Source organism: Elephas maximus, chromosome 25, assembly GCF_024166365.1.
Source record: "Elephas maximus indicus isolate mEleMax1 chromosome 25, mEleMax1 primary haplotype, whole genome shotgun sequence".
In the NCBI taxonomy this organism is placed as follows: Eukaryota; Metazoa; Chordata; class Mammalia; order Proboscidea; family Elephantidae; genus Elephas; species Elephas maximus.
Genome location: NC_064843.1, coordinates 24,212,199 through 24,234,276, shown reverse-complemented (window position 1 = coordinate 24,234,276; position 22,078 = coordinate 24,212,199). Strand labels below are relative to the sequence as shown.

Here is a 22,078-nt window from a genome sequence, read left to right as displayed (position 1 = left end):
AAAAATTTTACTTGGATACATCTTGTGTGCCAATCGAACCATTTCTGTTCCCTTTCCCCAAGTACATGATGTAAACTTTCAACATGTAGATTCAAGCCTTCTTTTATTTCAGAAAAACTTCCCTGAATTATAGTTTTAAATATTCTTTTATGTTGTTGTTTTTGTTTTCTTCTTTGTGGGACTTGATTTATACATATGCTGGAAGCTCCATGGACCTCTTTAAAATTTGAAACATTCTCTCTAATCATTCGTAGCTCTCTTTTTTTGGTTTGTTTCATTTTCTTTGCTTTTCTCATTTTTTCCCTTTTTGTTCCTGTCTTTGCTCTTAGTCTAAATATTTCTGAAGTGTTTTTGTCCGTTTCTTCAATTTCTGTTGGTTTTCGTTTGACATCTTGTTATCTTGCCGTATCTTCTTTGAGTTTTGGTAGTTCTTTATTGTGGTCCTTCATAACTACAGTTGCTTCAAAAATTTTTAAGCATTCATTTCAGAATATTTGTTTTCTCAGCTTTGTGTCACCATTTTACTGGGGATTTAAAAAATCTGCTGTTTGGCTTTGCGACTCATTTCTGTTTTTTCTAAATAGTATTTTTGTATGGATTCTGTTATTTATTATTTTTTTAATCAGTTGGATTTTTGTGGACCTGATATTAGTGGTAATATCCAACTGAAGTGGGAAGGATGAGAAATTAAGAGTAGGTTTCCCAGTTACTTAAGGAGCCATGGTAGTGCAGTGGTTAAGTGCTCAGCTGCCAACCAAAAGGTCAGCAGTTTGAACCCACCAGTTGCTCTGCAGGAGAAAGATGAGGTAGTCTGCTTCTGTAAGGATTACAGCCTTGGAAACCCAATGGGGCAGTTCTCTGTCCTATAGGGTCACTATGAGTTGGAATTGACTTGAAGGCAATGATTCCCCCCTCCCCCCAGTTTCTTAGCTCAAGGGCTCCCTCTTCTGTTGTTATAATAATGGGCAATTTCCTATATTCACCTTGTTGGCCAGGCTGGCCAGGCTTTCTCTGATTCTTAGATCCTATTCTGATTCACAGGAACCCTGGTGGCACAGTGGTTAAAGCGCTCAACTGCTAACTAAAAGGTCGGCGGTTTGAACCCACCACCTGCTCCATGGGACAAAGATGTAGCAGTTTGCTTCTGTGATCTGTGGCCTTGGAAACTCTATGGGGCAGTCCTGTTCTGTACTATAGGGTTGCTATGAGTTGGAATCGATTTGAGGGCAGTGGGTTTGGTTTTTGGTTTTATTCTGATTCAGGGCTCTTACCCCTCCCAGCATTTGTGTTCTACCTCCCTTATTCTCAGACAAGCTCACATCAGCTCCCATTCAAGGTGGCTCCTTTTCCTACCCTCTCAGTCTGTGAATATTTGCTGATGTTTGGAAATGTAAGTATGGGAAGGAGCGTGTGTATGAATATTGAAAAGAAAAAAGAATGAATCGTGGCATAGTCTGGGCACTGTCTTAACATCCATTTCAAGTGTTCCCAGAGTATCTTCCTCAGAGGTTGGAAATCAGGTGATTGTCTTCTCCAGACTCTTCACAGCTAGGATTTCAGATTTGTGATCCAGCTACTCACAATTGGATGCACTCGTACAAGAGTAAACTTATCAGAGTGACTTCTGTTGTCTGCATCTGAACCTTACCTGACATATGTGTGTGTGTGTGTTTTTCCTACATCGTGACACTTAAATTTTAAGGATCCCTTCTTAACACTTGCATTAATGGCCACGTGCATATAGTCATCTATTTAGATGCAACTGTCAGTTATACTGTTTTCTTCACTTGCCTCATTTCTTGAGTTCTTTATTCTTCTTTACTATTTATTTTGATTTTGTTTATCTGATATTTTCAGATCACAATAGTAATGGCTTTTTGTTGTGAAGGTTAAAAAAAAAAAAAAACAACTTGTGTAAAGGAAATACTACCCGTCAGCCTTTGTCCTGTCCTCCTTTAATTCCGCCCACCCTGTTACAACTATTGTCAGCAGCCTAGTTATGCACCTTCTCACACCTTTCTCCTTTTCCTTACATTAACTTATATATATATGAGAGTTTTATTTGTGTGCTTTTACTGAGATATTGCCAAAACATACACATTACTCTCCTATTTTGTTTTTTCTGTTGGTAAGATGTCGTGGACATTGGCATAAGTCAGTAGATAAAGATCTAGTGATGGTTGTTTATTTTCTAATATATTTACACACAAAATAGAGATCATACCATCCATGTCTCAGTTTCCTAGAGGTGCCATAACAAAATACCACAAAGAACAGAAACTTATTCTCTCATAGTTCTGGAGGCTAGAAATCTGAATTCAGGGCATTGGCAGGGCCGTGGTCTCTCTGGAAGCTCTAAGGAAGATCCTCCTTTGTCTCTTCCAGCTTCTGGTAGCTCCAAGTGGAGTTTCTTGAAATTCCTTGTCTTTAGATGCATCTTCACAAGATGTCTGTCTTTCCCCTATGTGACTCTGTCTCCATGTTTGTTCTCCCTTTTTATAAAATACCAGTCAGCAAGGATGGCGAGACTACGTCTTACATACTTTGGACATATTGTCAGGAGGGACCAGTCCCTGGAGAAGGACATCATGCTTGGTAAAGTACAGGGTCAACGGAAAAGAGGAAGACCCTCAACGAGGTGGATTGACACAGTGGCTGCAACAATGGGCTCAAGTATAACAATGACTGTGAGCATGGCACAGGACCGGGCAGTGTTTCATTCTGTGATACATAGGATCACTATGAGTCGGAACCGACTCAACGGCACCTAACAACAACACTCAGCACGGGATTACAACTCACCCTACTGTCATGTAACCTCCTTAACTTAACTGATAACATCTTCAAAGAAAAGCCTTACTTCTAAACAAGGTCACATTCACAGGTACAGGGTTTAGGACTTCAACATATGTTTTGGGGGATATAATTAAATCCGTAATAATACATGATGAGTTTGGTTTTTTGGGGGGAGGTGAAATAATCTTTATTTATATTTGCCTTCTCTCTCCCTCTCTCCTACCTTCTTAAGTTTCATCCTCTCCTCAACCACTCAGATAACCCATATTAATATCATTGTGTGCGTCCTTCAGTATTTTTCTTAATATAACCATGTTGTTGTTGTTGTTAGGTGCTGTCGAATTGATTTTGACTCATAGTGACCTCATGTGACAGAGTAGAACTGCCCCATTGGATTTCCTAGGCTGTAATCTTTATAAAAGCAGATCACCAGGTCTTTTCTCCCATGGAGCCACTGGGTAGATTCGAACCACAAACCTTTCAGTTAGCAGCCAAGCATTTAAACACTGCACCACCAAACCAAAACCATTGCAATCAAGTGGATTCTGACTCATAGCTCCTTAGTATAACCATCTTTCTTTAATATATCATATTAAAAACATACATTCACTATGTGCAATTATCTCTTTTTGGGTTTTCCGTTTTATTCGTATATCTATCTCTGTTCCAATACCACATTATGTTAATTATTGTAGCTTTAAAATAAACCTTGACATCAGGTGTATCAAGTCCTATTAACTTGTTCTTCTTAAAGAGTGTCTTGGCTGTTTTTGCCTTTTGCAGTTTTTGTATGCATCTTAGAATCATATTGCTAAGTCTTTAATTTCCCTGAGGGTTTGATTGGGATTGCATTGAATACAGCATTGAAGAGAATTGACATCTTTATGGAATTGAGTCTCCCAATACATGAGCATGTATACTTTTCTAATTCTGGCATCTTTAAAAATGTCCCTCACTAACATTTTATAATTTTCTCCATAGTGATCCTGCAAAGAATCTATTACATTTACTTACAAGCTCTTCACATTTTAGTATATGATTATAAAAATCATTAAAATATCATTTACTAATTGTGTGTTGCTGTGTATAGAATACAACTGACTTAGCATATTCCCACTGTATTAATTTAACATCATAAACTTTTTTGATTTTAATAATTTACCTGTAGTTTCTTTTTTTGAATTTTATAAACAATTATATCATCCATGAATATTGACAGTTTTGTTCTTTCTTTCCAATACTTGTACCTTTTATTTCTTTGTCTTACCTGGCTGCGTAGGCTAGGATCTCCTGTATAACAACAGAATTGGGGATAGGGTAGCCACGTTCCTGCTTTATCAAGGAGAAGATTAAACGTTGCACATTCATGGAGGATGTTTTCTGTGAGGCAATTTTATCATCTTAAAAAAAGTCATTCTTCATTCCTAATTTGCTATTTTAGTATTGTAATTGCATGTTGAATTTTATTCACTCCCTTTTTTGAGTTTTACTACATATGTCAATATATTTCTTAGTTTTCCTTGCTTTTGAGCTTTATAACAGCATACAATTCTAAATATTGTCTTCTGCGACTCATTTCATTCAACATTGTATTAATTATGGTCATATTGTACATGACTATTTCATCTATTATCACAACTGAATATTCTGATAATATGCTGTAACATGTTTATCTAGTATTACTGGTGATATGGGTTGTTTCCAGTATTTTGTTATTGCGAACAGCATTTTTGCAAACATTCTTGTATGTATCTCGTGGTAAATATGTGGATATTTATCTTAGGCATGAACGTAGGAATGTAATTGCTGGATCATAGGATGTGTACATGTTGGATTTTACTAGCTGATGCCAAAATGTTTTTCAAATGAGTTACACCAGTATACAGTCTCACTAGTAATCTCTGAGAGTTTTTTTTTCCTACAGATCAGTAAGGAAATGACAGACAAGCCAATTAAAAATGGGCAAGATACTTGAAGCACTTCACAAAAGATAATTTCTAAATGGCCAAGAAAAATGTGAAAAAGGGCTTAACTTCACTAGTCATTAGGGAAATGCAAATTAAAATCACAAGGAAATATCACTACCTGCCCACCAGAATGGGTAAAGGAAAGGCAGATATTACCAAGTGTTGGTGAAGTTGTGGAACGAGTGGAACTAGCGCACATTGCTGGTGGAAGTGCATATTGGAACGATGATATTGGAAAACTGCCTGCAATGTTTCTAGCAGTTGAACGTGTCCCTACTCTTTAACCTGTACTCTGTGATCCAGTAGTTCCATTCCTAATTATATACCCAACAGACTTGAGTACTTATGTTCTCCAAAAGATATGTACAAGAATATTCATGGCAACACTATTTACTATGTCAAAACAAGAAATACCCAATGTATTGGATAAACCCATTTTTTGGTATTTTCATATAATAAAATACTGTACAGCAATTAAAATGTATGAATGAAAGGTGTAGGCTTCAAAGTGGATGAATCTCAAAAGTAGAACATTGAGCTAAATAAGACATGAAAATGCTATTATATAATTCTATTTACATAAATTTTTAAAATATGCAAAATAAAATATGTAGTTCAGAATACAGATAGAGATAGTTTAACTATAAAGGAAAAAAAAAAAACAAACCCAGGGCCGTCGAGTCCATTCTGACTCATAGTGACCCTATAGGACTGAGTAGAACTGCCCCATAGAGTTTCCAAGGAGTGCCTGGTGGATTCGAACTGCCGACCCTTTGGTTAGCAGCCCTAGCCTAACCACTACGCCACCAGGGTTTCCATAAAGGAAAACAAGGGCTAATTAACCAAAAATCCAGGAAAGTGATTATTTCTGGGGAGGAGGAAGGGTAATGCAATTGGGGAGGGGCATAGGGCATAAGTACAGGAAACGTTCTTCTTTACCTGGCTGGTGAGTACATGGCTGTTCATGTTAATGCTATTCTTTAAATCATATAGGTGTATTCTACACACTTTTTTGTTTGGGTGACTTATTTTGCGGTGAAGTTTTTCTTAAAGGTAGCCAACAGACTCCAATATCCTGACATTTATTTAAAAGTTCTAGGTTTGGTGGGCATGTGGTCTGAGTCCAAAGAGTCAAGGAGTGGGAATTTAACCTACTGATTTCTATTTAATAATTAGTCTACTTTCTTCTCTGCCTCAACCCTCACCTCAACTCAGTCAGTTTCAGACTTCAGGTTCTGTTCCTGGCAACACCCAGCTTCTGGGTATTAATTTCTATTACTCAGAACTTTTGGTAGCAATGACAGAATACCAGCTCAGATTAGCATAGGCAGAAGGCCAATTTATTCACTTGGAACCCAACCATTGGAAGAGTGTGAAAAGGGCTGTTCTCAAGGTAGTGGAGAATGTAGTCTGGTGCCCTTGTAATCTTTTCTTGCTATCTGTTCTCTGCTTCTCTTGGTGTGTTGTTTTTTCTCTGGCAGTTGGTCTAGATATGGCTCTGGAGTTTCCAGACCCATATCTGCCAACTTTACCAAAAGGGAAAACTTCACTTCCCCTAGTGCTCATTCAAATAAAGGACTTCAGTAGACCTGGTCACACACACACACACACACCCTTACTTGTGGCTAGGATCAGGCTTCCATGATGAGCAGTCCCCATTAGTGACATATGTCGATAGTACAAAGAAACAACAGTTCTCTAGAAGAAAAGAGTATTCTTCTAAGAAGGAGGAAGGGACTCTGGCCATATAAATGGTAGATGTCCACCTTATAGATGATTTCTGTTTTCTTCCTTTTATTTTTGTGAATGTTTTCTCCCTGTCCACTGTGATTTCAAAGGCACCATCCCCTTCCAAAATTAGAATTTCACCTTCCCTATTACTTTCTTGGTGTATCTCAAAGGCCACCTGCAAAAAGGCAAAGTGCAAAGATTTGTCATTAGACCTTCAAGGCAAATTTGCCTTATAGGTTCTTTCTCAGGGTTGGAGAGAATGAAGAACAATCCTAGTTTGAATCCTACAAAGGGTAAAAAGATAGGGTAGGTCTGGGTGGGGCTGGCAGAAACAGGGTGTAATGAGGGAACACCTTGGTTTTGAAATCAGAAGACTGGACCTACCACTGGCTGGCTGAATGAACTTGGATGATTCCTTTCTTCTCTGAGCCGCATGTTCTTTCAAAATATGAAAGATTTGATCATGATGATGCCTCAGGGCAGGCCGATACTGCTACTCCATGAGAGTGCGGCATTGTTCTTGGGACCATTAGAAGTGATATGACAGAGTGTCTGCTATTTTTCCCTGTGAATAATCCTTGGGGAAAATCCCAAGTTCCCCCTAGGATAAAAAGATAGGGGTGGTTATTTCCTGGCATTGCTGAAGGAATACAGTCCTTATCCCTTGTTAGAGCATAGACCCGCCCCTCATGACAGGCCAAGCTGGAGCTGTATAAAGCCAGCCTCGGCCTCAGCTCTTAGCTACATACCTTTCTGACAACATGAGGTCCAGCAGCCTCTTGGTTCTGACGGTGTTCCTCGTCCTTGGGACGCTGGTGGTAGAGGCAGCTGTTGTAGGAGGTAAGTAGACAGATGGCCTGGGTGGGGCTGGGTTGAGCTGAGAAGAGGCTCTGAGGGGCCTCCGGGGTCCTGACAGGGAGTACTTCTGGAGCAGTAGGCAGGGATGGAGCCCCACAGTCTGTGGCCGCTTTTGTTGTATCCAGAGAAAGCAGGGAGTTGTCCAGTGGACTCCCTGTGGTTTCTACCCCAGTGTCTCAGGAAGGAGAAGTGTTGTTATGTGGCTATGGCCTGGGTTGTTGATACCTGTGCAGAACATGCAACAAAGCGAGGAGCCTCAGGACTCTGGACCCTGAGTGTGAACTCTATCTGCTGCCTCTCTCTGCCCCATAAAAGCACTCGAGTGATCAGTCCTCCAAGAGGAGGTTAAGAGCCAAGAGGGCCTCAGAAATCATGTAGTTTGAAAACTTCCATTTTACTGAGGAGAAAACTGCCTCCTTTCCCATTGCTGTCAAGTCAATTCTGGCTCATGGGTGATCTCATGTGTGTCAGAGTAGAACTGTATTCCATAGGGTTTTCAATGGCTGTAATCTTATGGAATTAAATTGCCATGCCTTTCCTCTGCTGTGCTCCTGGGTGGATTCAACCTGCCAACCTTTTGGTTAGTAAAGGAGCGCAAACTGTGCCATACAGGGATTGAGACCTAGAGAGGAGTGAGTGAGTGTCAAGGCCAATGCCAGAGCTGGCATGGAGCCCAAGCCTCCTGGCACTTAACTCAGGGCTCATTTCCTTCCACTCAGTTTCCTTATAAATGGCAATGGTTGTCACTTCTGCCCAGTATCTGCCCCTGAGAGCACCAAGACTTGGAATAGAGGGAGGAGGAAGATGAACATTAAAGGGAACCATGATTCTGTAGACCAGAAAAGGGAACAGCCTTCCAAGAGCCAGACCACATCTCAGGCCATGGCTTGGGGGACCTAGGAGAAAGAACGGTAACTGCAGCAGGGACAGTGGGTCTAAATGTTGGTACACTCCTTCTTTTAACAGTTCCAGCCAAAGGTCAAGACTCTGTCAAAGGTCATGTCTTGGTCAAAGGACAAGATTCGGTTAAAGGACAAGTTCCAGTTAAAGGTCAAGATCCAATCCAAGGGTACAAAGGTCCATTATTCCAAAAGGATGGCACCTGCCCTGAAATATTGATCCGGTGTGCCATGTTAAATCCCCCTAACCGCTGTGGGAGCGACACTGACTGCCCAGGGAACAAGAAGTGCTGTGTTGGCTCTTGTGGGATGGCCTGTATGAACCCCCAGTGAGGTAAGGACTGGGTAGAGGAAGAGGGCTTTCTGAGGGCACAGAAGAAGGCTGAGTGGTGGGGAATGATCTCAGACTAGCGGGGAAGAGGTTATGGGGAGGTGGTGGAGAAACTACAGGGCCTCAGAGGCCATAACTGGGGTGCTGGGAGGGGAGAGATACACGGAGTTGATCCTGCCTCCTCACTGCCTTTGACCTGCTGAGAGACATCCCTGAATTTCTTCTCTCTCACTAGGTGGAACCTCTCCTCACTGCAACTGTGAAGTCTTCAGGACTACAGTCCACTATCTGGTCTTGGAGCCCCATAGCACTATCCCCTCCCACAATGCCATTCTTCTTCTCATTCAGGATGCCCAAGCGTGGGGCTGCCTTTCTCATCAACTTTCCAATAAAAAGACCCCTTTTTGCTGCATTTGTTTCTGGGTGCTATGATTTGTGAGCCCCTGGAAGCTCTGGGGAGTCGGGTGTACAGTTGGGACTCCCTCTTCCCAATGCCGAAGGGAGAGGGACCCACGAGACCTGTTCCCTGCATGTGAAGGAGATCAGGGACAAGAACAAGAGGCTTCTTCTTAGACTTAATATTAGAAATCCAATAGTCAACTGAAGTACTGCGGTCTCCGTTTCACCAGGAAACGGAAATCTGGAAATTTTGCTTTTGGCCTAGGACCAGGAAAAACAACAAAAACTTTGCATAAACTGCCAGCAGATCCTTTCTTTTGCAATCTACCTGGCTACTGTTATCCCTGCTAGTGTGACCACCTACTTTTGTGGCCGATCCTAGAGCTCTCTTTTCTTTCATGTTTCCCTGGGATCTATACACTCCCAAGAAGACATAAAAAGAATGATATAGATAACTGGGAAATCTCTGCTCATTAAGAATTTCATCTATTTGTGCCTGAGATTCCTCTGTTAGTACTTCATTCCTTGAGGTTAAGATTTCTATTTTAAGATGCGAATGAGGAGGCAGGACACACTAAGGCCTTAATACATTAGTGTGAGTGAGTGGGTGGGTGAATAGTGTCCTCTGGAGACATACAAGTTGGAGGCAGGGCAGACTCAGGCAGTGAAGTTAAAGGTGGGCTTATGTTGGGCAAACTTGAATGAGCTCATGGCTCTGCTGTTGTTCTACCTGCCTGGTTACCCTTATGCAAAGAAGTTCTCAGGGAAGACCAAAGCCTCAGCAGGAAGAACCAGTTTCTGAAACAATCAGCTCTTCTAACAAGGTTAAAGCCAACTCTTTCTGTGTTGGGCTCTTGCTATGTGTGAAAGTGGGAGCAGAGGCTTGGGATGGAAGAACAGGGAGTACTGTGCTACTCCTTGCTTTTTCCGGTAGCAGTCCTTTATTCTCATTTTTATCTGAAGGGAGCTTTATCCACGCCCTTCCCATTTGCTATTGACCCCATAAATTCACCTTTTGGCCAAAGCTAGGCTCTGTTGGGCTCTGTCCTTGGAAACCAAGAGTCCTGGGTCATCCTAAAACTAGCACTTGGAAGTGGGTTGTTGCTAGGAGTAGCACCGAAAGTGTGGAAGTGTCTGAGGTGAGGTCAGGTGGGGTGTGGGGAGAGAAGGATCCCTCTAACCTAGGAAATAGGAAATTAGATATCCTAGGGAATGTTATTGGATGATGAACTAGTGAGTGAAACTCACTTATACTCTGGACTCAGACCACATGCCCAAAAGGCTGCAACTTCTAGGGAAGTTGGTAGACAAATATCAGGACGTTCATTCCATTGGCTTCCCAAGTTGTTTTTGTTTTTGTTTTTTTTAAATAATTTTTATTGTACTTTAAGTGAAAGTTTACAAGTCAAGTCAGTCTCTCACTTATAAACTTATATACACCTTACTAAAACCCACTGCTGTCTTACTACATACTCCCAATTACTCTCCCCCTAATGAGACAGCCCGCTCCCTCCTTCCAGTCTCTCTTTTCATGACCATTTTGCCAGCTTCTAACCCCCTCTACCCTCCCATCTCCCCTCCAGACAGGAGATGCCAACAGAGTCTCAAGTGTCCACCTGACACAAGTAGCTTACTCCTCATCAGCATCTTTCTCCAACCCATTGTCCAGTCCAATCCATGTCTGATGAGTTGTCTTCGGGAATGTTTCCTGTCCTGGGCCTACAGAAGTTTTGGGGTCCATGACTGCCAGGGTCCTTCTAGTCTCAGTCAGACCATTAAGACTGGTCTTTTTATGAGAATATGGGGTCTTTCACTGGGTTTTTTCTGGGATGGGGTCTGCATCCCACTGTTCTCCTGCTCCCTCAGGTGTTCTCTGTTGTGTTCCCTGTCGGGGCAGTCATCGGTTGTGGCTGGGCACCACCTAGTTCTTCTGGTCTCAGGATGATGTAGTCTCTGGTGCATGTGGCCCTTTCTGTCTCTTGGGCTCGTAATTACCTTGTGTCCTTGGTGTTCTTCATTCTCCTTTGATCCAGGTGGGTTGAGACTCATTGATGCATCTTAGATGGCCACTTGCTAGCATTTAAGACCCCAGACACCACACTTCAAAGTGGGATGCAGAATGTTTTCTTTATAGATTTTATTTTGCCAATTACTTAGATGTCCCCTGAAACCATGGCCCCCAAACCCCTGCCCCTGCTTCGCTGACCTTCAAAGCATTCAGTTTATTCAGGAAACTTCTTTGCCCAAGTTGCTTTTTAATTTTGAAATAAATCATATGTACAGAAGAGTTTATGAATGATACCTATAATTTGAAGCATTATAGTAAAACAAACACCTGTGAATCCATCTACCAGATTAGGAAATAGGACATTAATAGTGTCTTAGAAGCTCCCTGTGTCCCCTTCACTGATCACATCCTGCTGTCATGAACCTGATATTCATTCTCTTATGTTCGTTTGTAGTCTTATCACATTGTAGTTGAAAGTAATATATTGTTTAGGTTTCTCTAAGCAATATATTTAGTTTTGAATATTTTAAATAAAAATGGATGATACTCTATGTGTTCTTCTTCAAGTTACTTATTTCATACAGTTTTTTAAATAACCATCCCTATACGTGGGTACAGCTCTAGCTCATCCTACTGTGTATGAATATCCCACAATTTACTTGTCTGTGCCAGGATTGATGGACATTTGAGTTGTTTCCAGTTACTCATATTATAAATAATGTTGCTATAAATATTTTTGAACATGTATTTTAGCGAACATATATGTGTGTTTCTGTTGGATATATAATTATATTTCCTAATTATATTAAATACAATTAGGAGTGAAAATGCTGGATCACGGAGTGTGTGATGTTCAGCTTTAGAGCTGCTGTCAGAGAGTTTTCTAGTTTTACCAGTTCACACTATCATCTGCATGAATAAGAATTCCAGTTGCTTCATATCTTTGAACATTTCTTTTTCATGTTAGTCACTCTGATGGTTGTACGGTAATACTGTGTTGTGGTTTTCATTTGCATTTCCTTGATGAGTAATCAATTGAGTGCCTTTTCACACATTTATTGGCCAATTGGATAGCCTCCTTTGTGAAATGTCTGTCCAGATATTTTGCCGGTATTTCCTATTGGGTTGTTTGTTCCTTACTGATTTGTTGAAGTCATTTATATATCCCGGATGAGCCCTCTTTTGGATATATGTATATTATAAATATCTTCTCTCATTCCATGGGTTGCATTTTCATTCTATTGATGTATGTTTTGAAGAACAAGTTATTAATTTTAACATAGTTCCACTTATCAATTATCTCCCTCTACAGTTAGCGTTTTTGTGTTGTCCTTATTTTTACCAGGTTTTCTTTTAAAGGCTTCATTACTTTACATTTGACACTTTGATTTTTTTTGCATGGTATGAAGCAGGGGTTAAGATTCATTTCTTTTTCCATATGGATAATCAGTTGACCCACAGGATTTATTGAAAAGATATACTTTCCCCACAGCACTGCAGTGATACCTTTGTCATAAATCAGGTGATTGTATATGTGTGGATTTGTGTTTGGACTCTATTCTGTTCCATTGGTCTGTTTGGCTCTCCTTGCTCTAATACCACAGTGTCTCAATTATTATAGCTTTATGTTAAGTCTTGATATTAGTTATAGTTGTCATTGTTTTTGTTTCTTCTTTTTCCTTCTTTTCTCTTCCTTCTTCTTCTTTAAGATTCTTTTGTCTATACTTGGCCCATTTGCATTTCCATATAAAGTTCAGATTCACTCTGATGAATTCCACAGGAAAATCTACTAAGATTTTGATTGGGATTATATTAAACCTATTTAAGTTCAATTTTTTCAAGGGGTGATGGTGGTGGAAATTGACATCTATAAAATATAGTCTTCCCTTAACATAGTAAAAATGTCTATTCTACCAAAAGCCATCTATATATACAATGCACTTCCGATCCAAATTCCAATGACATTTTTTAATGTGATGGAGAAACAAATCACCAACTTCATAAGGAAAGGAAAGAAGCCCCGGATAAGTAAAGCATTACTGAAAAAGAAGGAAGTAGGAGGCCTCACTCTACCTGATTTTAGAACATATTATATAGCCACAGTAGTCAAAACACCCTGGTACTGGTATAACAACAGGCGCCTAGACCAATGGAACAGAATTGAGAACCCAGATATAAATCCATCCACATATGAGCTGCTGATATTTGACAAAGGCCCAGTGTCAGTTAATTGGGGAAAAGATAGTCTTTTTAACAAATGGTGCTGGCATAACTGGATATCCATTTGCAAAAAAATGAAACAGGACCCATACCTCACACCAAGCACAAAAACTAACTCCAAGTGAATCAAAGACCTAAACATACAGACTAAAACGATAAAGATCATGGAAGAAAAAATAGGGACAACGTTAGGAGCCCTAATACAAGGCATAAGCAGAATACAAAACATTACCAAAAATGACAAAGAGAAACCAGATAACTGGGAGCTCCTAAAAATCAAATACCTATGCTCATCTAAAGACTTCACCAAAAGAGTAAAAAGACCACCTACAGACTGGGAAAAAATTTTCAGCTATGACATCTCTGACCAGCGCCTGATCTCTAAAATCTATATGATTCTGTTAAAACTCAACCACAAAAAGACAAACAACCCAATCAAAAAGTGGGCAAAGGATATGAACACGCACTTCACTAAAGAAGATATTCAGGCAGCTGACAGATACATGAGAAAATGCTCTCGATCATTAGCCATTAGAGAAATGCAAATTAAAACCACGATGAGATTCCATTTCACTCCAAAAAACACAAAATAATAAATGTTGGAGAGGCTGCGGAGAGATTGGAACTCTTATACACTGCTGGTGGGAATGTAAAATGGTACAACCACTTTGGAAATCTATCTGGCGATATCTTAAACAGTTAGAAATAGAACTACCATACAACCCAGAAATCCCACTCCTCGGAATATACCCTAGAGAAATAAGAGCCTTTACACAAGCAGATATATTCACACCCATGTTTATTGCAGCACTGTTTACAATAGCAAAAAGCTGGAAGCAACCAAGGTGTCCATCAAGGATGAATGGTTAAATAAATTATGGTCTATTCACACAGTGGAATACTACGTATCGATAAAGAACAGTGACGAATCTGTGAAACATTTCATAACATGGAGGAACCTGGAAGGCATTATGCTGAGCGAAATTAGTCAGATGCAAAAGGACAAATATTGTATAAGACCACTATTATAAGATCTTGAGAAATAGTATAAACTGAGAAGAACACATACTTCTGTGGTTCCGAGGCGGGGAGGGAGGGAGGCTGGGAGAGGGTTTTTTACTAATTAATTAGTAGGTAAGAACTGCTTTAGGTGAAGGGATGGACAATACTCAATACATGGAAGGTCAGCTCAACTGGACTGGACCAAAAGCAAAGAAGTTTCCGGGATAAACTGAAGGCTTCAAAGGTCAGCGGAGCAATGGCGGGGGTTTGGGGACCATGGTTTAAGGGGACTTCTAAGTCAATTGGCAAAATAATTCTATTATGAAAACATTCTGCATCCCACTTTGAAATGTGGCGCCTGGGGTCTTAAATGCTAACAAGCGGCCATCTAAGATGCATCAATTGGTCTCAACCCACCTGGAGCAAAGGAGAATGAAGAACACCAAGGTCACACGATAACTAAGAGCCCAAGAGACAGAAAGGGCCACATGAACCAGAGACCTACATCATCCTGAGACCAGAAGAACTAGTTGGTGCCTGGCCACAATCGATGACTGCCCTGACAGGGAGCGCAACAGAGAACCCCTGAGGGAGCAAGAGATCAGTGGGATGCAGACCCCAAATTCTCATAAAAAGACCAGACTTAATGGTCTGACTGAGACTAGAGGAATCCTGGCGGTCATGGTCCCCAAACCTTCTGTTGACACAGAACAGGAACCATCCCCGAAGACAACTCATCAGACATGAAAGGGACTGGACAGTGGGTAGGAGAGAGATGCTGATGAAGAGTGAGCTAATGATATCAGGTGGACACTTGAGACTGTGTTGGCATCTCCTATGTGGAGGGGGGATGGGAGGATAGAGTGAGTTGGAAGCTGGCAAAATTGTCACGAAAGGAGAGACTGGAAGGGCTGACTCATTAGGGGAAGAGCAAGTGGGAGTATGGAGTAAGGTATATATAAGCTTATATGTGACAGACTGACTTGATTTGTAAACTTTCACTTAAAGCACAATAAAAATTACTAAAAAAAAAAATTCTTCCAAACCACAAACATGGTATATATTTATTTAGATATTTTTTAAATTTCTGTCAATATAGTTTTATTGTTTTCAGTGTAGGATCTTGCATGTATTTCTTTACATTTATTTCCAGTTACTTGATAGTATTATAAACTCTTAATTTTAATATTTAAATTGATCAGTATTTTTCCTCATGGCTGGTGTATTTTACCTTTTAGTTAAGAAATTCTTCCTAGTCCCAAGATAGACCCTAAAGATATTCTTTTATATTGCCTTTTAAAAGTTTCATAACTTTTTCCTTTTATGTTTAAGCTTTTAATCCATTCAGTTGATTTTTGTCTATGGCATGAGATAAGGATTCAATTTCAGTTTTTTTCTCTATGTATAAACAATTTTTCTTAGCACCATTTATTGAATAGACCATCCTTTCCGCATTAATTACTTCCTCTCACTCGATGGCACTGGGTCTGGGTTGGGTTATCATAAACTAGGTTTACATGTGTAAATATTTGTGGATTTGTTTCCGTTCTATTTGTCTATACATGTACCTGTGCTAGTATACCTTAATTAGTATGGCTTTTAAAATAGGTCTTGTGATGTGGTAGAACAAGCCCACCCTTACGTTTTATACCTCAGGATTCTAGGGCAGCCCTCTTGGGTGAATTCTCTCTGTTGTGTTTCCTCAAGAATGCATTGACTATTCGTAGCCCTTTGCATTTCCTTTTTTTTTTTTTTAAACTGGTAAAGAAAAAAATACCTTCATTGTCTATAGTTAAAATACATGATTTTTTTTTTGTTTAAATTTTTTATAATGTTACTTTTGCACATTTTTTTTTATTATGGTAAAATACACATAACATAAAATATATGACTTTAACCAATTTAAAGTGTACAATCCACTGGCATCAAGTGCATTCACAATGCCGTGCAACCATGACCCCTGTCTAGTTCCAGAACATTTTCGTCACTCCGTATGGAAACTCCATACCCATTAAGTAGTCCGTCCCCATCACTTTCTTCCCCCAGCCCCTGGAAATTGCTGATCTGCTTTCTGTCTCAATGGATTTACCTATTTTATATAAGTGGAGTCATACAATATGTGGTCTTTGTGTTTGGTGTCTTTCACTTAGCATCATGTTTTCAAGGCTCATGCATGTTGTAGCATGTATAAATACTTTATTCCTTTTTATGGGTAAATAGTATTCCATTGGATGAATTATAACACATTTTGTTTTTCCATTTCTGCCAGGTGCTCCTTGGAAACTCTATGGGGCAGTTCTACTCTGTCCTATAGGGTCGCTATGAGTCGGAATCGACTCGATGGCACTGGGTTGGTTTGGTTTGGTATCAGTTGATAGACATTTGGATTGTTTCCATCGTTTGGCTATTATAATTAGTGCTGCTATGAACATGTGTGTACAACTTTTTATTGAACACGTATTTTCAGCTCTTTTGAATGTACACCTAGCAGTCGAATTGTTAGTGCTATGTTTAAATTATTGAGACACCACCAAACTATTTTCCAGGGTGGCTGCACCATCTTACATTCCCACCAGCAACGTACAAGAGTTCTAATTTCTTCACATTCCACCCCACGCTTATTATTTTCCCTTTAAAAATATATATTTTAATAATGGCCATCCTATAAGGGTGTGAAGTGGTATCTCATTATAATTTGAATTTGCATTTCCCTGATGACTGATGATGCTGAGCGTCTTTTCAAGTGCTTGTTGTCCATTTGCATATCTTCGTTGGAGAAAAATTTATTCAAATCCTTTGTTCATTTTTTAGATGGGATTTTATGTTTGTTTTGTTTTGGTTGATGAGTTTTAAGGGTTCTTTATATATTGTGGATACCAGACCCTTATCAGATGTATGATTTGCAAGTATCTTCTCTTATTCTGTGGGTTATTTTTTTACTTTTTAAATAGTCCTTTAATGCACAAAAGTTTAAAGTTTTTATGAAGTTCAGTGTACCTATTTTTCTTTTTGTTACTTGTACTTTTGTGTCATACCTAAGGAACCATTGCCAAATCCAAGTAAATGAAGGTTTACTCCTATGTTTTCTTCTAATAGTTTTAGCTCCTATATTTAAGTTTTTGATCCATTTTGAGTTATTTTTTGCATATGGTGTGAGATGAGGGTCCAGCTTCATTTTTTTGCATGTGGATATCCAGTTGTCCCAGCACCATTTGTTGACCAGACTATTTTTTCCTTATTGAATGGTCTAGGAACTCTTGTTGAAAATCAACTGACCACAGATGTATGAGTTTATTTCTGGGCTCTCAGTTCTAGTTCTATCACATTTGTTTCTATGTCTGTGCTTATGCTAGTACCACACTGTCTTGATTACTGTAACATTGTAGTAAGTTTTGAAATCAGGAAGTGTGAGTACTCCTACTTTGTTTTCTTTTTCAAGATTATTTTGGCTATTCTGGGTTTCTTGCAATTTCATATGAATTTTAAGGTCAGTTTTAAGGTTTCTAGAAAAAAGGACATTGAGATTTTGATAGGAATTGCACTGAATCTGTAGATCATTTTGGAGAGTATTTCCATCTCAGCAATATTAAAAATTCTAATCCATGAACATGGGATGTCTTTTTATTTATTTAGGTCTTCTTTAATTTTTTTCAACAGTGTTTCATAGTTTTTAGTGTACAAGACTTGCACCTCCTTGCTTCAGTTTATTCTTAAGTTACTTTATTCTTTTTGATGCTATTGTAAATGGAATTGTTTTCTTAATTTCTTTTCCAGATTGTTGCTTGTGTATAGAAATACAGTGGATTTTTGTGTGATTGTATCTTGAAACTTTGCTGAGTTCATTAGCTCTGAAAGTTTTTGTGAATTCTTTCCAGTTTTCTATATATAAAATTATGTCATCTAGGAATAGAGATAATTTTGCCTCTTTCTTTCCAATTGTATGCCTTTTATTTCCCTTTCTTGTCTAATTCCTCCAGATAGAACTTCCAGTACAGTGTTGGATAAAAAAGTGTTGGATAGCAGTGGTAAAAGTGGGCATCCTTGTCTTGTTCCTGATCTTAGGTGGAAAGTTTTCAGTCTTTCTCTATTGATTTGTTGTTGTGTGCCATCAAGTCGATTCTGACTTATTGTGACCCTATAGGACAGAGTAGAACTTCCCCCATAGGGTTTCCTAGGCTGTAATCTTTACAGAAGCAGATCACCAGGTCTTTTCTCCCAAGGGGCCACTGTTGGATTCAAACCACTGACCTTTCAGTTAGCAGCAGGGCACTTGACCATTGCGTCACCAGGGCTTCTTGATGTGATGTTAGCTATGGATTTTTCATAAATGCTGTCTATCATATTGAAGAATTTATTTTCTATCCCTAGTTTGTTGACTATTTTTAATCATAAAATGGTATCGAATTTCGTCAAACTTTTTTCTGCAGTAATTGAGATGATTTTTTTCCTTCATTTTTTTAATGTGGTGTATTACATTGATTTATATGTTGAACCATTCATGAATTCCTGGGATAAATCCCACTTGGTCATAGTGTATAATCCTTTTATTATACTTCTAGGATCAGTTTGCTAGCATTGTGTTGAGGAATTTTGCCTCTATATTTTGCTCTGGTCTTCCCAGTTACTGTTTTTAGAACTTTAAGGTTTAGAGTTGACTTAATCTTTCTGGTGACCATTCTGACTCTCCCTCAGGCCCCTTCACTAGTATTCCTCCTCTGTCTCCCCAGCAGTTTCTTTGGTCTGATTTTGCAAAGCTTTGTACTTCACGGAGACCCTGGTGGTGTAGTGGTTGAGTGCTACGGCTGCTAACCAAGAGGTTGGCAGTTCAGATCCGCCAGGCGCTCCTTGGAAACTCTATGGGGTGGTTCTACTCTGTCCTATAGGGTCGCTATGAGTCAGAACCGACTCGACGGCAGTGGGTTTTTTGGTTTGTACTTCACAGTGGGGCAAGGAAGAATGGGAGCGTGTGAGACCCCAGTGCTGGAATTTGTTGCTTTCCCTTTTTTCAGACACAGTTATTTTTCAGTTTTGACATTCTCTGTCAACAAGTAATGTTGAGATTATGGTTTTGCATAGAAATTTTGTAGTTATAGGGTTATTGCATATCACTTAGGGATGAGATTTGGGAAGTTGCTCACCATCCAACCCCCCAAATCCACTTGTCTTCAGCAACCTAGAAGTCTTCTGGGAGCCACTCTCTGAAATGACTTAGAGAAAAATCCTCAGTGCTCTCAAAAGGCATCAAAGTAGAAATAAAAAGAAAGCACCTAAACTGTGATGTATTGGAAAAGTTGAAAGAGAAGCTATTTTTCTTGCTTCTACAACATTCCTTTCCTATGAAATAGTTCTGAACAAGATCCACACAGTGGAGCTTATCCTCCAGACACAAACAAGATTTCAAATGCAGTTATGGGGTCCTGGTTCTCCCAACTACTCAAGCAATGGGAGGATGTAACTAAGACAGCTAGGTTTGTCTGAGGAGTGCTGGAACCAGGCAAGGGCTAGGAGATTCAGGTCTTACAAAAGAAGTGTGAGACCCATTTTCACTTTGCTGGCCCCTGCACAGGCACGTGATAAACACAACAATCCTTGAAGGGGATATATGGCAACAAAATGGCTATGGAGAGACATAGTTCCCCCCTTTCTTTATCCTGATGGTACAGGCCCGTTAACTGGGGAAATGCCTTTGTCAACTTCACACGGCAAGTCAGGGCTAGACCAGAACTGGAGTCCAGGTTTCCTGACTCGCAGGCCAGGGTTCATTCCACCGTTCCATGGAACTGGCTTGCTTGATCAGATTTTTCAGATGTAAATTTCTGTGATTCCAATCATGTCTAACCACTTGTCTTTGATATCTGGAGCCTCCCAGTATTTTCCAATCATTTATAACTTCAAAGGAAATTAATTCGAAGAAATAAAGTGTTCACAGCGTGATGAGGGACCCGTTTTGGGAGATATGACTTAGGACCAAACATCCCTTGATTTCAGGCTCCCATGTGGGGTTGGTCCTGCTTACTTGGGAGACTGCCTTCTTGCATAGGGAAGAATCTTCTCGTCCCTGTTTAGATATCCAGCTTTATATTCCTTCCATGTAACCTCCAATCTCTAATTCCCTTCTCAATTTTAGAAACAGGCAATGTTTTGCCATCCCCCAGACCTAAGTTCTGTTCCTAACTGACTTGGATAAGTTCCTTCCCCTATCAGAGCCTCAGTAACACCATCTGTAAAAGAGGAAGGCAAGAGCAAGTGAAGTTTTCTAATTGTGATGTCATTGAAACTCCAAATGTCCTAGAGCTTTATAAGGGTATGCCTGACTGAGTGGTAATTTGGGGGAGGAAGTCAGGAGGGAGAATGAGTGGATTTGAGAGCTACCTGGGCCTATTAAGGTCACCTAAAATGTCGTTGGTAGTACTCACAGTGGCTTGGTGGGTACAGCAGACAGCCAGCATTTAGTAATGAGAGAAGACTCATCTCCCTGTAGCAAGCATTTCTTAACAGGGGGAAGACTCATCTCCCTGTTGTTTCCCCACCTGGGATTCAGCATCCACCAGGACCCCACGCTCCTCTTTGAAGCAGGGGCCCTCTGTCCATCTCTGATTCTCGTGTTCATCCCTGAGGCAGAACAATAGAGCAGTCACTCGTTAGTTTAGGGCAAACTCTGGACACTCCTTTTGTCCTATCTGGAACTGGGCAGGGGACATTCTCTTCCAGTCGGTGATGTGTGTCAGCTCTGTCAGAAGTAGGCAGGCTCCAGCCGTAGGAGGTAAAAGCAGGCTATCAGCTCTTGACATTTTCCCTGGTCACACAGCCTTCCATTTCATCTAGAGCAGGAGGTACACTTTAAGGTTATGATGAACCACCTCCTGATCAAAGATGAGAAAACTGAGGCCAAAAGAGAAGCCAAAAGTCACAGAGTGCTCCATGATAATGTTGAGCCTAGAACTGGCATCTCAGTAAGGTCACGTTGAGGGATTTCCTTGATCTGAACCACACAGGTAGTCCGTAGGGTTGAGATAGGCTTTCCAGAGTGATGGAACAGCACACGGTAACATGTCAAAACAAAAGTGAATTTGATACGTTGCTGCAGATGAAAGCAATTTGACAAATTTGCAAATCAGCTATTCTCAGTGGGGTCCGTAACACTTCTTCATTCTCCATTTTAAATTGTCTCGAATCCCTGCATTTCTACCTCACAACTTTCAGAACAATGGTTTTGATAGAATCTTTGAGGCTCTTTCCTTATAGAAGGGTCTGAAGGGGCCCTTAGAGACAATCTCTCCAGCGCTCTCATTTTTTTACATTTGATAGAACTGGGGCCCAAAGAAGGGAAAGAATTTGCCTGAAGTTGTTAGTGAATCCAATGTGGTACAGAAAAATGGAATGGCAATGCAATGGTGTTTCGCCCGTGTTTATTTAATAATCAGGAAGATGGTACATCTTTTCATATTCATTCAGGCATTAACACTCCCCCCGCGCCCCCCCCCCCCAGGAATTACCTTTTGAGGCCCTTTGCTCCCATTTGTATTAGGCTGTTGAGATTGTTTTAATTGATTTCTGGGAACTTTTTTATATAAAGAAAATTGACTGCTTTCATATTTTATGAATATTTTTCTGGTTAGTGGTTAACTATTGTTTTACTTTATTTATGCAATATTTTGTCAGGCAAATCTTTTCAATTTTTAAGAAGTTAAATTTCTGTTTTTCTTAGAAAAGTATTCCCACGTTGAATATTTAAAAAAAAAAAAGTTCACCAGACTTCCAGGGTAGCTGGGGTCATAGTGTCCGTGTAAATCTAAATCTCTCAATACGTTCTTGAAAAATTATATAATTCAACAAAAAGAACAATAAAGTCATGCAAACCCTATGC

General features: G+C 39.9%; 1 protein-coding gene across 1 annotated transcript; it reads left to right on the top strand.

Annotated features, from left to right (window-relative positions):
• Positions 1 to 7,255: 7,255 nt before the first annotated feature.
• Positions 7,256 to 8,847, top strand: LOC126067851 (elafin-like). Its single transcript, XM_049870134.1, has 3 exons — positions 7,256 to 7,334; positions 8,319 to 8,585; positions 8,818 to 8,847. Exons 1-2 carry the CDS (start codon positions 7,256 to 7,258, stop codon positions 8,582 to 8,584), a joined length of 345 nt encoding a protein of 114 aa, XP_049726091.1. The 3' UTR covers position 8,585; positions 8,818 to 8,847.
• The last annotated feature ends 13,231 nt before the right edge of the window (positions 8,848 to 22,078 follow it).